Below are 17,912 nucleotides of genomic sequence, written 5' to 3'. Positions count from 1 at the left end.
ACTCCCACCCCCATCCCCATCACCCAGCCTCTATGCACGGAAAGTGAAACGGATCACCATGGAGACCAGGCAGGCCAAATTCTCTGCAGGCGTAATGTCAAATCAATATTGTTCCAGGATGAATGTGGCCCAGACTCACCCTGTAAAACTGCATTATGTTCTCCTTCGTCAACGTCTTCAGGTAGGCCACCTCAATGTTGTCTGGAGGAGGAGGAAGGACAGAGGGACACAGTTAGGCTCAGGGGACACTGCGGATGCACTTGTTATCGAAGCGAGATGACAACATGTCCTTAAGAGGTCATTCGAAATTCTCAATTCTAAGTTGTGTACACACAAGGAAAACAATGCCCATATAAAAATACTAAAAACATGATCTCATCAGTGAGTGGTCACACTGGGTCAAAACACACTAGATGGAACTAGATGGAGCAGTACACAGCAGCACTTGTTATGACACACAGTGCTGCATGGCATATCCGAAGAAAAGAAATCACACTTCTCTCCATCCCCTGCTCCTGCAAGTACTTGGAACTGCCAGTCTTGGCTGCTCAATGATCGTTGACACTCACACTTTGGTTTATGCATAGAGCTGGTGTAATGAGCAGCAGCAGACACTACCCACTCACACTCACACCTGCACCCTCCCACCTAGGGCAGTACAATTTGGGGTAAATATCTAATTGCCATTTTTCTGACAGATATTTCTTCAGTTCACTATTCCAAATTTCACTTTAACTTGATTGGTGAGCATGCCTAGTGCATGAGAAGTCCAGCACTATTGTTAGGACAGCTTCACTGGGTCACACAAGAAGGATGCCATGAATATAAAAATCATAAATGGGACCATAATTGCGAGCTGCACAATTAATTGCAACCTTTGCGGTTAGCCAATTGCATTAATTCAAACTGTGATTTTGACTGATTGCCTGCGCCCTCACCTCTGTCAAAGTTGTACTGCTGTGAGATGATCTCGCCCCAGTACTTGGCGCATTCGGCCGCCAGCTTCTTGGGCTTGTCTAGCCGGCGGATGGCCAGGGCCTGGATGTGCTTCTGGAAGGCCTCGTCGTTCATCTCGCCCAGCACTGTCTCCATGGTGCGCAGGAAGGCCTCCACGCGGCTCTCCAGGTAGTGCGGCGCCTTCTCTGATTGGATGATGAAGCGTAGACCCTGCACGCCATTGGCCCTTCGGGGTCCACTGAACACGATGTAACCTATGGCGGAAGAGACAAAACGCATCATTACGTTTTCAAATTATCTCCTGTTAGGCATTCTGCATAAATAAGCCCTTTTAATTCTATTTACAAACTACAATCAAACTGCAGTGTCAAAAAAAATACACTCGAGCTCCATTACTTAATCTGTATTTTCTTTTCATTAATATGCTCATGAACTAAGTTCGCATCCTGTTGTCAAAGAAGCCAAAGTCTGTGCGTATTTTCACAATCATGCAGAGTGTGAACCTAGCGACAGCTGACCAAATCCAAAGAGTAAAGATTGCTCAAGTGGATTGGATTGGGTTAGAAATGGTGCCATCCCTACCGAGCTGCTCTTTAGTGCGCAGTGTGTTGAAGCAGGGCTCGTGGATGATCTGGCAGAAGAGCTCCAGCAGCATGTTGTCATGAGTGGTCTGCATGTCTGTCTGGTAGTAAATCTCGATGCCACAGTTGTTGTGGACCTCATTTCTCTGTTGGTACACGTACCAGCCCCCTAGCAAACACACAAAAAAACATGTACATTTACAGATAGAGCAGAAGCGCACGCACACATTCCTACTTATGGATATTTGAATTCAAAACTAGCCACCTACGGCTAAAGCATTAATGCCTTTGAAACTGAGTCCACAGTGACCTATACATTACTGGTGAGATTTCACAGCATGCATTTCAATTTAGTGCCCTTCCTCTGCAGACTTTGAGGCTTACAAAAACGCTCTGACAGTTTAACAATCCACAGGAAATCAGGGGGGGAGGGAGGGGAGACAGGCTTTAGGCTAGATGCAGTGGTAATGCTCTTTACCAGGAGTTCAGATGGAGGACATCGCAAACTCTCCAAACTTAAAAGGGCTGCTCAGCCAGGGAGAACAGGGCGAGTCAGCAAAGACTACGAATGAGTTTGTAAGATTTCAGGTCGCAGGGGCGACTGTGCCACATCATCAGAAAAGACAACAAAACATTCTCTCGGTACTGTTTATGTGTGTGTGTGTATAAGCATGCAGGAGAGAGAGAGAGAGAGAGAGAGAGAGGGAGGAGAGAGAGAGAGAGAGAGGAGGAGAGAGAGAGGAGAGAGAGAGAGAGGAGAGAGAGAGAGAGAGAGAGAGAAATGTGTGGACACATGGGAACAAAGATAGACAGTGTGCTCCACTTACCATCCGGCACCTGCACCTCCCTGTAGCGAATCAGCTGGCTCGGGGAGGAGGGGCTTGGTGTGAGCATGCTCAATGAGCGTGTCCTCCAGCATCTGCATCATCCCACAAGCCGACTGAAGGTCCAGCGAGAGACCAGACAGACAAGGAAGAAACGAGACAAAAAGAAAAAAAACAATGAGCAAATGACAGCTCTTCAGCTTTAGACACATGCCGGCAAGAATGGCAACTCCCATTATATAATACGTTCTGAAAAAACATAATATAACATAACAAACAAACATCTAATAAACATTCAGTGGGCACCATATGGGTCATTCACTCTCCTGTTTCTCTATGCTGAGCATGAAAAGCGGGGAGACTGAGGCAAACTGGTCTCTCTGGCATGAAATGCTACAGTAATTGGAGGCCACGGGGCATTGAGTGAAAATCCTCCGATGCTTTCATACGCTGTGATATACGATCCGCTGGCAGCAACCGGAGACTTCGGCGAAAAAAATAAAAATCATTGTGGTGCCATTAGAAGTGAAGCTACAAGCTATTTCATAACAGAAGTCTCAGCAGAGCACCAGACTGAGGCTGTGAAACTAAAGCCTGTAAGCCCCCCCCCCCCCCCCCCACCCGTGCTGTGTCAGGCTGCAGCTCAGGGAAAGTAACGGCACAGTCATGGCCACTGTGAGAGAGTGGGCTCTGGCCTCACACCGCCTCAGCAGTCCTGTCCTGTCCTCAAGCGCTCTGGTGACAGTTCCCTAATCAGCTTCCAGCCCACAACACACACAATTCTATTTGTAGGGCAGTCAGCATTGATGAATTTTGCAGTACAAGCTGACATAGTTTGGTCTCCTAATTTCTCATTCAGACATACACTCCACCCCATACACACCCTAACCTTTCATCAGCATGCCACTGACATGGTGCGCAGACACACACACACACACACACACGATGCACACATCAAACAAACCTGCTTGGTGATGTTTCCATGGATCAGCGCCTCAATGTGTAACCGTGACAACAGCTGCGGAATGAAGGCCTTGAGCCGGTGCAGGGTGACATCTGCAACAGAGACAATTCAGACAGACCCAATCAATCAAGCCCCGAGCTTCCTCCCTGTCCCTAATCATTGCTACTGGCGCAATCCACCTGGGCGTAGAGGTCTCCTTCAAAGGGAACCTAACAGAGTCTGCTCAGACAGCACTATTGTCTCCTCTCAGACAAACAGACTGATTAACAGACAAGACGAAGACACATAGGCACACACACCCTCCCTGACTGCGTAGGATGGCCACTCAATATTCACACTGCGTCTGACCCAGATTCAGACAGTGCAGAGAGACGGGAGAGGCAGTCAGAGATGAGCAGTAAAGGTGGGTGAGGGAGAGAGAGGGAGAGAGAGAGAGAGAGAGAGGACAGAGACAAAGACAGACTCATGGACATACAGAGGACCGTGCTGAGACAAGAACATTTGTGGACAGGCACAACAAAACTAGATGGAAGAGAAAAAAAAAAAAAAAAAAAAAAACAATCAGTGGGTTGAGCTCCAGCCAAGTGCTGTGTTGGATGCTGGATGTGGCCTATTAGGGGCTGTAACAGGGTCAGGACTGAGAACACAACCTGTCTGACCACATCTGCTCTCTCACTCACACAGGCACCACTGGGCCTTATAAAAACCCCACCGCCCAGCCACGATCACTCACGTAGCAAACAATACTCTGTGTGTGTGTGTGTGTGTGTGTGTGATAAATGAGGTTAACTCAAGCGTACTGCTCTTGGAGCCCGACATCCCTTTCCGCCACTGGAGAGGAATTAGAAGATTCTAGTGAAGGCCAGAATGGAGTCTGCCCAGATGTGAACACTGAGAAGGGAGCATGCGTTTTCTCAGTGTAACTGTAAAGAGATGTGTTTTTAGGTGTGCGATTGGAGTGGGTGTCTGTCTGCTGGGGACACGTGTGTGTGTGTGTGTGTGTGTGTGTGTGTGTGTGTGTGTGCGCATGTATGTATGTATGTATGTATGTATGTATGTATGTATGTATGTATATATGTGTGTGTGCATGTGTGTATGTATGTATGTATATGTGTGTATGTATGTATATGTGTGTGCATGTGTGTGTGCGTGTGTGTGCGCGCGCCTCACCTTCCAGAGCCTCTTTGAGCTCATCTTTGGTCCAGGCCACCTCGGTCATCAGTAGCCTGAGGTAGTACATGGCATGCTGGTGTGGTTGCTCTGCACGGAAGTTGTTCAGCGACCTCATATACTGCAGGGACAAATGGCATCCAATCACGTATTGGCACCACAACTTACTAAATACTCATATTCACTAACTGACCAGCACTGAGCACTAGATTTTCTGAGAACCAACATATTGCAGCTTCTGTATCTACCAACTCTGTGTATGCAAAGTTTTGTTATTGTACGACAGTGACCACCTTATTTGCTTTTAGCCTTTACAAGTATAACAGTCATATAAGTCAGTGGAATTACAGTCTGAGTCTCATAAAAACATAAATCCTAAAGAAGTGGAAAAAAACAAACCATTACACCAAGTGCAACAGAAATCAATACAGAAAGATGAGAAACTATTGTCCGAGTATAAATACAGCCGGGCAATGGATTGGAAAGAACAGTGAAAGAAACAACTGTTGTGTATTGATTGTTAAACTGAAGAGGATTCTTGTTGCTAAGCTACTGGACAAAAAGCCTTCTGAGGTGGTTTCCGTGGCAGCGGGATGGCAGGGCATCACTCACCGCTTCCTTGATGATGTCAAAGCGCTTCTCGTCGATTTCAAAGGTGGCCATTTTCTCCACAATCTTCTTCAGCAGGATGTGCTGCTTGTCGTTGTAGCCCTTCACAGAGAGCTGGACAAAAGGACAAGTGACACGGGTGAGATCAGTCTGTACAGGAAGGTTATCGGTGTGTGTGTGTGTGTGTGTGTGTGTGTGTGTGTTTGTGTGTGTTGTGGTGAATAAGGTGGTTAGGGGCACTTTTCAACTGATTTTAGATAAGTGGGTAAATGAGTGCTCACAGTCACACCAAGCATACACAGACAAACTATTGTAAACACGGAGTCCAATCAAGCACATCTGGACATTTTGGCCGTATTAAAAACAACAAACGCGCTCATCATCAGTAAGGGTCAGCCGAGTGGCCCCTAGCAGGGTAAAGGGATGTGACGTGCTGACTTCAGCTGTACCGAGTCTGCTCTGACAGAAGCGCTAACAAGCTCACAACGAGAGAGCCTAGAACCGGTCTAGGGCTGGTGCCATTGGGAAGTAATGTAGACCTCATTCCCCCCAACCTCACCTCCTCTGCCCCTTCAATCTCCCAGGACAACGTCCAGTCATCTATGTCCTACTTGTGGCCAGACTGCCTCATCCACTGCTAGAAAGGGAGTGAGTGAGTGTGAGGGTGTGGAAGTGTGTGAATGTGTGTGAGAGAGTGTGAGTGAGTGTGTGTGTGTGAGTTAACAGTAGAGGTTATCTGAAGGCCTGTTCCCTTCCACCATGTCAAACAGCTTGTCTCCATGAATCAGCAAAGCCCTGGGCTGTGCTACACTCAACCCACCTCCCTCTATGCAGTTGTACTGTTCTTTTCAACTCACGCACCCCACACAGCGCCCTCTTCCAATGAAGATCAGTACTGCAACCAACTTAGCCTACTCCATCACAGTCCACAAAATACACTTCAGAAATGCAATTATGCCACAATGCATTTTTTTTTTATTTTTAAGGGTGATAATGTCAGCTGAGTAATTATTGCCGACAGGCTAACACAAACACTGATTGTTAGACATTCTCTCTCCCTCTCAGAGCTGGAGAGATGAAAAGAAGCACACCCAAGAGTCTTGACAGCAATGCCAAGCAAAGAGAGCCTGCTCCACCACAGATGCCATTTTGCACTCCCATCTCACCACCTCACCCCACGGAGCTTCTCTCAGCCCTGTGAGGCACGGGACTTTGGACACGGACACACACACACACACACACACACACACACAGAGCCTCTGAACGAAGCTCAGGGGACATGCATGCTTCTATGAAAGCCCCCACCGATTACGGCTGCTACTGCTCCTGCTGCAGCTCAGGTTGATGAGCTGTGTTGGTGGCAGCACTGGCATTTCTGCTGACTCACGGGGACAATAGCTGGATTCAAAGGCGTAAATATGACAGACTGGGGGAGTGCGGGGGCCACGGCGAGATCCTCCCGCTCTCTGGCTGACACTGACTAGACGTGGCAGACAAAATAGTGTCGCACCAAATTAGGCACTACTCTCCAGGCACAGGAGGGGAAAGGGAAAAATAGGCACACACTCTCACACACACACACTCTCACACACACACAAAATACAACTTCCCGTCCTCTTTGTCTCCTGCTGGGAGTGCCCCGTTGTGCCTACTCTCGCTCTCTGAGGTCCCGTCAGGTTGCAGTTAGTTAATTATTAATTACACACGTATACACACACAGGTATATAAAAACATCCCCTTCATAGCAGTCATATGCAGACATCCGTGACAACGCAGAGCAGTAACCCACACAGAGTTAAGCAGTTAGAAGATACACACATCATGCAATTAAGCCCCCAAACACACACAGTCATAGTGTTTCTCTCTCTCAACACACACACACACACACACACACACACACACAGACACAGACACACACACACGTGTGAAATGCATAGATAGCCTCCACTCCCAGCCTTGTGCTTCTTTTCTGGCAGATTAAGAGGGGGAAGAACAATGACAACAAAACCTGAATCAAATCACATCGAAAGAAAACACACACAGAGCTGGACGAACAGAGGAAGACCCAAGCCAGAGAAAGTGTGCTCCAATAAGCCAGAACAAGACAACCCAAATCACAAGCCAATCCGGTGCACTCGCAAGCTTCAAACTCCACCCCCTTTGGACACTGGGACCCGCCCCTGGCGAGAGAGCGGGATGTGGCCGGTCCTTTGGGCCTCCGTACTTACGAGAATGGCGTTCATGCCTGAGGCTATGCCATAGACAAGCCCGGCCAGCCGGGCTGCATATGTATACTCTTTTAAATCGTCCTTCAACAGTCTGAGAAACAGGTAGGTCATGTTGCAGTGCACGGGGTCTGTGTAAAGGTAGCGACTAACAGGGGAAACAAACAAACAAACAAAAACAAACAAACAATAAAACAAAACAAAAAAACAACACAAACAAACAAAAAAAATAAAAAATAGAACATTGGTTGGGGTGTAAAAGCAAAAGGGGCATGAAAAATAAAAAGCAGGAAAAAGGAGAATGGGATGTGATGGACAAGAACAAAAAAATGAGCAAGCGATCAGAAGAGTATGGATATGCAGCCCGTCGACCAGCTTTTCTGCCCGGCAACAAAAAAAAGAAATCAGAGTTGATTGGTGGATATCGTTTCTACTACGACGTCTACGAGTAACAGCGCCTTTAACTGATCCATTTCCACACACTTTTTGTGGAGCTCGTCCACTAAGGGGTATATATACTGCATATATATATATATGCCTTCAGCTCTTCCACTGAGACAGCCTGCCCAGAGGGTCGTGTCTGACCATTAACAGATACGTGATAAAACTGGACATAAGGCACGCTCTCAAGTCACCTCCCAGGGACTGACCGGCCTTCTCCTCATGTGATGAGAGGGGGAGAAAGGTGGAAGAGGGAGAAAATGGAGGGAGATTCTAGGCTCTAGGCCTTTCTACAGGGGGAGTGGCCTGAGAAGGTCAACTCAAGGGGAGAAGTGGGAGGGTGCTATTGGAGCACGTAGGATGAAGATTGGCTAGAGGAGTTAAGAGTGACGGGCGGCCGTTGTTGGATACTTACATACATGCCATAGATGGTATTTTGCAGGTCATAGTTCAAGCCAGCGAGCTCGGCTGCATATGCATACTCGTTGAGGGAGTCCTTCAGGAGCTCCAGGTACAAATAGGCCATGTTACAATGCAAGGGGTCCACATATGCAAACGGGCTGTGGGAAAGAACAGTAGCTGTGAACCCGCAAACACACGCTCACACACACACACAGAGGATTTCAAAGGGGAACAGGGTGTTGCTGATGTTTTTGCAACACAATTGGAGACAGAACGAGAAAGTCGATTAGTGCGGAGAGAAGGGGGGGGGGGGGGGCAAACAAATAAAAGTTTTTATTGTAAACGAGATAGCTGAACAAAAACAAGACATAATTCACACACAATTTCAACAGATTCACACACAGTTGACTATTTTGATTATTTGTTGTTTGCCTTGGCTTCAGTCATGCTCATGCATCTATTGTGAGTGTTGCTATAACCCAAAAAACGAAATAATAAACCCAACACAAAGCACACACCGAGAACCAACGGAGAAAGGCTCCGCAGAGTGGAGATTAGGCAACAGATTGAGCACGCTCAGTTGAGCAGAAAAGTAGAAGTCCAACAAAGCAGAAAAACCCTCATCACATTAAGCCATTAGTAAACAAGGTGCCCTCCATGAGGACAAAAAGAAACATTTTCAGCCAAGGAGAAAAAAAAAGTGTGGCACATTTACTGTGTTGCCACTCAGAAAGGGAGAATGAGTTTTAGCGCTTTTGGAATCACAGACCCAAGATTTTAGCTTTGAATGCAGCATTTGAATACATTTATCATTCCTCTACAAACTCTGTGCTAGACATGGCCTGTAGCAACTAAATAACACTGGGTGACATTTGATTGGGTTGGGTCTAACATGACTGACATGAGGGGAAAAGAAGAGGCTGTCTCGTCTCCGAAGAGACCAGGATACTTAAAGCTGCTTGGCGACCTACCTGAAGAACTCAAAGTTCAGACAGGCCTTGGGCAGGAAGAACTTATCGTCCTGCTTGAACCATACTTTACTCATCGCCGTGTCCTGGTGGAGGAAGAGAAAGAGAGAACAAATCACGATTCACAAACACACAAGTGAGGCGACAGCTGTGAGACAACAGGTGTGAGCTCTGTTTTTACTATTCTGCGTCAACATGGCTCGCTCGCTTGCTTCGCTCGCTTGCTACGTTCACTTTATTCTCCCATCTCTTTCAATTCTTCACCAGAACAACAAAGTCCCCGGGCTCTGGAGAACGAGCTTGTCAGCAAACGGTTTCAACAGCACCGCGATGAGAAATTGCTAGAGACACCATCTTTTTATCAATACACCTAAAAGCACGCACACTTCCAAGAGAGAACTACACTTAGCTGCCTCATGGGTCACGGACCTGACAAAGCCATCATCAAACAGCCAGGGCAGAGGAGGCGCTGTACCTTTATTAATGTGGGCGTGGAGGGTGCATCTTTCTCCAGGGGGTAGATCTCAAAGTTGGTGGGGATGAACTCATTCTTCATGGGGAGCTTGAACTTGCCGTTGAAGTCAGCGCCCGCCCATTTCTTTAAGGACACGGAGAGGAGAGAGAGAGAGAGAGAGAGAGAGAAAAAGAATGAAGGCAAGAAAGAGGAAAAAAGAGAAAGAGAGAGAGAGAGAGGGAGGATCAGAGACCGTACGTAAGGTCACCTAGCTCTCTCTTCTCTTGTATGACTCATCAACACACACACACACACACATCAAATAAACTCGGGAGGGGAGTCAGTCACCTCAGGGGTGTCAGCACGCCCCTGCTTCCCTCTCTCACTGCTTACTTCACCCGCCTCAAAGTCACCTTGGCTTAGGAGACGATGAGGGAGTGATCACGTTATATTTCGCCTCACAAAATTGAAATGGAGAGAGAATGACATGCACTCTCTTTAAAGAATGGCTGGCTTTGAGCCTAGATTAAAGGCATAACCATAGAAAATTGCTTGGCATGTGAAATACGGTAGCTGTGTGTGGCCATGTCAAGAAGCAGCACAGGTATCCCCCCCCCCCCCCCCCCTTTCCTCACTTGTCAAGCTGTTTCAATCAGCCAATATTAAGCTCAAGTAACACTAATGAAGGTTTGGACTTGGCAGTAATCACCACACAGTTCTATTTGGAGAAAAAAATGGTTCAGGACCAAGAAGCTAATTAAGGTTTCGCTCCAAGCATCTTTTACCTTAATGACCTCTTCAGAGATGGCCTCCTGCTTGTACTGAGTACCGTACCATTCCTCAGTCTTATCGGTCTGTCCTTCAAACGACTTTGAGACCACCGCAACTCTGCAGGGAGAAAAAGGATGACGTGATTACTGACTCGGTCCATCTTTTGAGGTCACACACACCCACACGCACACACATATTTAATTGCAGTGCTTTAACTGGCTGTTGTGCTTTCCCCTGCCTGGGACCCGGTGCATTATGGGAGTTGCTCTGAGGTTCCTGGGCTGGTGGTGGGGAGGGGCACGGCCAGATCGATGCGCTATGATTAGAGGCACACCTTGGCCATCGTGCTCCCGTGATCGATGGACAACTCCCAGAACAACTCGGCTTGCTATTCTGGGCGAGCGGCATCAGTGACCATGAAGGAGTCAATGTCACAGGGCAAATTAAACCCACAAGGCCAAAGAAGCCCGACAGTGTGTCTGAGCTGCTAAAGACAAAGTCATATGTCTGACATCCAGGAAGCAAATCATCTCGAAAATATACATCTATGCTTGGTGGAATGCTGTTTTCCATAGAACAATCTGTTGAATGAATGTAAATGCAAAGGTCATCATTAGGTTTGTTCATTTCAAAACACTAGATATTGTCTTAATTCAGACATGCAAAACCTTAACTGATTCTGGAGCATACAGAGGTACATTTCTTTGACGACGTAGACCGAGTCCGCTAGCGTTTTTAGATATAACCGGAGTCAACAAATAAATACAAAACACCCATGTGCAAAGTCATGGGCCATAATAAGGATATAAGGATGTGTGTGACTTTGCACATGCAACTCCACACACTTGCACTACAGATCTACTGCATTGTAACAAAAAGGAGGAGGGACAGGTGACTGCTATTACGTCATTGTATGTCAAGGAACACTCCGCTCTTCTCCCCAGCAAATGAAATTTTACTGTGTTATTTTCATGACAACTGTATGCAGGCCAAGGCAATAAAGCCGATCCAATTTCACTGCAAAGGCTGCTAAAGCCATACGAGTGTCCCAACTCCCCCTTGCGTTTTGGATTGGCCCTGCTGGGTTTCCAATGGGGATTATGTGCAGAGCGGAGCTGCCTTTGTATCTGCTGTCAGACACTGCTGTGGCCCAGCTAGCGCACAGACACCCTGCTGTGGTTCTCCGACACTGGCCCGGCCTCACTTCTCTACGGACGACCGACCGTCTGGCGTATTTACATGGTGTCTTTTCTACGATGTTCATAAACATGCATGGTCCCCATCAAATAAACCAATAAAATAACATAAAAATAAAATAAAAATGGCTAATAGAGAGTCCCCCCACTCCCCATATTAACTTGTTTTTACTGTCCTGCACCTACATAAAGACGGCTCTGCGTGTGGACACTGGTATATCATTTCTTACGGGGCAGCCGTGGCCTACTGGTTAGCGCTTCGGACTTGTAACCGGAGGGTTGCCGGTTCGAACCCCGACCAGTAGGCACGGTAAATGCAGAGACCAAATTTCCCCTCACGGGATCAAAAGAGTATATATACTTATACTTACTTATACTTATGAGTGATTAAGTCCAGTCCTGGATTATTTTCACACACACACACACACCTCTCCTACAGAAGCATCTGCACATCTGTGCAACAAGGCTAAAGGCCAAGTCTGCGCTACAGGCGTGAGCTCACAGCCAGTCCTCACCGGACCAGGCTTCTTTTTCATGAGCCTGGACCCCACCAGACAATGTTGGCAGCCATGACAACAGTCAGGCAAGAAGCCTGCTAGGATAGCAAGGCTGACTTTTTTGAAAAAGGACACTATAGCATGATGTTTTTTTTCGCAATGGCAAGAAGCCTGTTAGGATGTTTGTAGATTCCGCTACATTTTGTGGCGAGATGAAAAGCAGGCGAGGGCAATGAACCAAACAAGATGAAGGAAAAAATACGAAGCATCAAAGAAAGTACACATCTCCTTTGATGTTGCAAAGGAAATTGAACCTGCCCACCTTCCCCTCTAACATTCCTGAAAAGCTGAAGTGAATAAAGGATTTTAAAAAAATCAAATATAGTTGGCTCTCTCTAAAACAATTCGTACTGGGCCACTAGGTTTCCAATTCCCAACTCAGGCCTATTTCAAGACACAGACTAACAACATCCTGCAAAATGGCCCAGAATAAGAAGGACACCTTGTGTGTACAAGACAATTTGATACAAACTTTCTCCTCAGACTTCTCCAAGAGAGAGGACAACCTCAAGTTTTGGGGTCAGTGCAAAGTGGATCTAATCTGAGGCACCATCAGAGTTCTCCGCCCGACAGTGATGGAGAGAAAAGGGTAAAAAAAGCATTTTAAAATCTTGCCACTTAGAGCCCATTCAGCTGAGAAATGTGCCTCTAAATGTTACACAAGGAACGAGGGCAGTTGAGGGAAAAAAAGAAGAAAAAAAAAACTCAGAAATTGAAGGCCTAAAAAAAAGATCAAGTACATCAGATGTGTGCAACCAAAAAAAGATGTGCTAATCACATAGGTACATTCAGCTGGAAAAAAAAAAAAGTTTCTTGATCATGATCATACTATTCTCATCTGTAATGGATGGCCTACAGTCCTGCACCCACCTGACATTCTCTGGCAGGAGTTTATCCAACACCATCTGGATCAGATCAGGCCTGAAGTCCTCCAACAGGTATTCCGCCGCCAGGATCTCCTCCAGCGGGTAGTACTGGAGATGAGAAAGAGAGAGCAGGAAAGAGAAAGAGAGAGAAAAAGAAAGAAAGAAAGAAAGAAAGAAAGAAAGAAAGAAAGAAAGAAAGAGAGAGACTCATTATCAGCACCTCATCATGCCCACTACACTACACTGATGTGATGGAGGTATTTACAGCCAAGGGTCATCAAGTCTGCATGATCTAAAACTATAATTTAATGGTAAAAGCAGAATATGTATGCACAAGAGAGGCATGAATCTAGAATAATTTTCCATATTTATGTAGTCAACTAAACATTTATGCTACTACCACAAAATGCAACTACTTCATATCCTTTGTTGAGTGCTCACCTCACTATTCTAATCAATGGGGGGAACAAGTGACTACTATTCACCTTCTCATATCCAGAAACATCCATCCATCCAACACTGCATTTGCACCATATGGTATCAAGTATAGACTGTATATATATAGAACACTGTCTATGGTATCAAGCAATTAGGGTAACTAGTGTGGACTAGAAGTGAAGCACCATCGCCAACACTGATGAGGCACTTCAGTGTCCAGCCTCCGAGTGTGGATGTCACTGGCCGCTCTATTGCCATGATAGCCTCACGTCTCGTGTGGTGAAAGTCTCATCTCGAGAGGGTGCATGACCCGTCACACGCCCCCCACAACACTGCCCCCTCACTACCGCAAAGCTTCAATTACAGAGGCCGGGTGACATCAGCGATCGGATGATCTGAGCCTCGCTTGTAACCATGGCTACAACCTTTCCAGATCGCCACGGAGACCATGACGGTTGTACTTACGTGCAACAAGCCGGCCACTTTAGACGTGTAGCCCCGAGGACGCTCCTTGTCCTTGAATCGAAAGGCAACATTGTTTAGATCCTGCAGGGAGGAGAAAGACAAAAAAGAAAAACATAAGCAAAGAGGACCAGGTATAAAAAGCCCTAAAGATCGCCTCCTTACAACTCTGAGACTCTACATCACTTGAGATTATAGACACTATTGGACTGTTTCCCCATACATGGATTAAACCTGGTCCTAGACTAAAACCATTTATTTCACTGGACGTTTCCACTGCAGTTCTTGCTTTAGTCTAGAATAGGGCTGAACGATTTATTGCATTTGCGATAATATCGCGATATGATGAAACACGATTTTCAAACCACAAAGGCTGCGATTTGTAATATGTGACGTCACCAAAGCGAATTTATACTTGCGCTTGCCGACGCGCCACCGACTCTTCTCACCGACCACTGAAGAAGCAAAAAACGTAAACAAGAGGACCAGCTAACAGTGTCAAGAAAGGTCTGATCAGTAGAGCTACTTTGGTTAAAAATAAACCTCTTCATTACCTTTTGCTCGAACCTGCCATGTCCCTGGTTCTAGTTCATAATTCCCCTGTGCTGCTACTCTTTCTGGTAACTTTGTTCACTTGCCCAGCTGACGATTAAAACTCCACGACTGTTTAGGCTGCACAGCAGCCATTCACCTGTGCACTGGGGACTTTGTTTACTGGAGTACAGTGACAGTGGGGGCATTTGCGATATCCATGGGGGTTGGCGGCACAAACATTTCATCTCACAGGTAATGAATTGATGCATAATGTTATCCGCAAGTAGTTGACACAGCTAACCACCAAAAACCCAGCTGTTCTAACATTAGCTTACCAGCTAAGGTTCTAGGCTACATACATGCTAACTGCTGATAACTTTGCCTGTTTAAAGAGTTTTGTCTCCGCGATTGGCTTTGTTGTGATATGAACAAACTAGTTAATTTGCATGCATGCGTATTGCGCTGCGGTGTTGATGATGCTAACCTTTAGTTAACACCGAGCCGAACGGTCATTCGGCCGCATTTATTTGCGCTACAACAATCTACAGTAGTTTGTTCCGATTCACGTGCAAGTAGCCTACAGAGGAGAGGAGCGGGTCTGTGTGTGTGTGTGTGTGTGTGTGTGTGTGTGTGTGTGTGTGTGTGCGCGTGTATGGAGAGCACAGGACAAGGAGAAGCCGTGTCAGTGCCACTACATGTAGACCTATTTGTTAACTAACGAAAGAAGCTCATATCTACATGAAATAGAAACAAAATAGAAACGAATCAGAATCATTAAATGTTTACAAGGCTGGAAGTTCAACAAATATAAGTCTACTAATGTGATTAAAATAGTTAAATAAAAAATATTTCATTCATCAATCTTATTCAATGACCTAATGCCATCATAACATAGCCCTGGGCTCCAGGAAAGAACAGTTTATGTTTAACTTATCTAATTTTGTGTTGGCCATACTATAGAATAATATATTGCTCGTCTTTGTTGAATAAGACAGAAGATAAAGAGCTTAAAAATAATCGCATATCGCATCGCAATCTCAATATTGGTGAGAAAAATCGCAATTAGATTTTTTTCCAAAATCGTTCAGCCCTAGTCTAGAACTAGGTTTAAACCATGGTGGGGAACCTCATCCCCATAAAGTCCCAGCGGCAACAGTAGGCTGCTGCAGTATGATTCAGATGCAGACCGCACCACTCACCTTACATTCCTGGAACACCCACTCCTGGGGTCCCTCAGTGCGAAGCTTCTGAATATACTGGAACATGTGGAAGATGATGTCCTCAACATGTACTGTTAACAAGGCACAGGAACACACCAAGATCAATGGTAGTGTGATAAAAACACTTTCGCCCACAAGTAGACAGAAATGAAAGGCTCAAAAATATACAAAGATCTGAGGGGAACACTCACAAAGTCCTTCTTCAGTAAGGTCCACGTTTATAATGAAAAACATGAAGCCTTTCGCGCCTTCCTTCTGGCCTCCAACTAACGTGTTGACCCAGCCTGGAACCACAGAGGACGTTAGCGACAGTGCTCATCGTAACGCAAATCCAGTTTCAGAGACAGACTCATATAATATGGCTTGAAGCAAGAGCAGGAGCTCTTTAATAACACAACTGTTTAGTTCTGATTCAGAGTGAAAAAAAAGCCCCTTGCAATGTTGTATGCTAATCCGTCAAACTATCTGGTTGAGTAAATTGTACAAATTGCATCTGAATGAACAAACACTTTCAGTAACATCCACATGTACTCACCTTTAGCCTTCAGCTCAGACAGCAAGCTGCCAGGACCTTCATGGCCGATGAGGTGACCAAGGTAGTGGCCAGGGTTGGACTTGTAATACTTTTGCAAGTCAGGGATGGGGAAAGTGACGTAAAGGTTCCTAATATCCTTTATGGGGACAACTTTATAAAATTGCTGGAGGGAGGGAGAGAGAGAGAGAGTGAGAGTTAGAGTGAGAGTGAGAGACACACACACACAGAGGAAAATAGTCGTCACTTTCATTACTGCTGTACTGTTAACACAACCTAAAGAGACGTGTGTGCATGTATGTGTGTGTGTGTGTGTGTGTGTGTGTGGTGTGACAGTGGGCTCACCCTAAGGTGCTCCTGTTGAAAGGGGTGCTCAGGGAACTCTGGGATAGGCACAGACTTATTCTCCACCTCTGCAAACAGCTTGACTACCATGGATGTGAGATCATCCAGAGATTCTATAGGGCACAAATGAAAGTGCCTTAAGAAAACCGCAGGAAATTAGTCATTTTCTGTTCCTGACATGATAAACACCAACAGCGCTGAACATAATCCTTCCTAATGCTAATTCTCCTGAGTTTTGTGTGCATACATAATGTAATTTGTCCTTTGCCATAAGCCCTTTTCCTACACTGTTAATAGGAATTAAAAGTGGCAACAAACTTTTTCTGATCAGTAGAGCCCAGCTAGTGAACTTGGAGAGCTGATGCCTATGAAGTTATATAACTGAAAACTTAACTAACAATTGACCTTACAATTGGTTACATGCATTTTTAGCCTCCTCCCCACCATTTCGCCCACTGTCCGCTCTCTAGCTCTCTCTTGAAATGGAGATTTGATCTCAGTAGGATTAAATAATTGCATTAAATAAAGATGCATTTCAGCTGCTCAGGCCCAGAGGCATACCACACAATGACACAAAGAGTCACTTTGGCAGCAACATTTACTATGATGACAATGTACAATGCTTTCATGGCCCAAACACTGGCCTGGGGACAGACAATGATGCTCGGTAGACTACGTGAGTGATGAGTGACAAGGTCTGCGACCAATCAACACAGTCACAAACCTTGCCCTCGCCAACACAGACATTGCACTCATTTCAATTGGAGACACATGATCCTACGATGCCCCTTAATAGGAGAGAAGATGATCCAACAGGTATACATGAACACATGATACAAGAATATTTTAAACATGGCAATCTTGGGCTTTGAAGGCAATATTAAATATGTATTTGGAAATCTTTATATTCCTCTTTTTGGGTTCAAAAACTCTTTCACTACGAATCTAAGTGACGGATGTCCTACTTGAAGCCTGCATTGTATTTCAGTTTATTACTCATATCACCAGGGGGTCAGTTGAAACCACAGAAGACATTTGATCACCGGAGACAGTTTATCAATGAATATTAAATATTATAATTTGAGAATTGAAGATGGAATATCATTGTATGTTTAGTTTCACCACACTTTATCTTTGATATACAAGCCTCTATCCAAGCCTCTAAAACACACAAAGTGCTCACCTCCCTCTGCCCAACACACAAACAAACAAAACACATACACACACCTCAGCCAAGCACAAACACAGCGCTCATCTCTGCCTAGCACACACACACACACTGCGCCTCAGCCAAGCCTAAGCACGCACACGCACACACACACACACACTCACAGACAGACAGTGCTCATCTGAGCCCAGCACACACACACACACAGCTCACCTCTGCCTAGCACAC

At 45.7% G+C, this 17,912-nt stretch overlaps 1 protein-coding gene across 1 annotated transcript in view; it reads right to left on the bottom strand.

The window, feature by feature from the left end:
• The window catches only part of ide (insulin-degrading enzyme), a 33,711-nt gene that overhangs the window by 3,237 nt on the left and 12,562 nt on the right, over positions 1-17,912 (bottom strand). The window contains 18 exon segments of the mRNA XM_042065751.1: positions 140-201; positions 939-1,211; positions 1,540-1,707; positions 2,366-2,408; positions 2,410-2,478; positions 3,327-3,418; positions 4,497-4,617; positions 5,109-5,219; positions 8,187-8,331; positions 9,145-9,227; positions 9,617-9,739; positions 10,381-10,483; positions 12,990-13,093; positions 13,889-13,969; positions 15,619-15,710; positions 15,831-15,923; positions 16,175-16,337; positions 16,517-16,629. Of these exon segments, the coding sequence (XP_041921685.1) occupies positions 140-201; positions 939-1,211; positions 1,540-1,707; positions 2,366-2,408; positions 2,410-2,478; positions 3,327-3,418; positions 4,497-4,617; positions 5,109-5,219; positions 8,187-8,331; positions 9,145-9,227; positions 9,617-9,739; positions 10,381-10,483; positions 12,990-13,093; positions 13,889-13,969; positions 15,619-15,710; positions 15,831-15,923; positions 16,175-16,337; positions 16,517-16,629 (2,039 nt within the window).

The sequence above is a fragment of the Alosa sapidissima genome, chromosome 16 (assembly GCF_018492685.1).
Source record: "Alosa sapidissima isolate fAloSap1 chromosome 16, fAloSap1.pri, whole genome shotgun sequence".
NCBI lineage: Eukaryota > Metazoa > Chordata > Actinopteri > Clupeiformes > Clupeidae > Alosa > Alosa sapidissima.
This window is presented reverse-complemented; position numbering and strand designations above follow the sequence as displayed.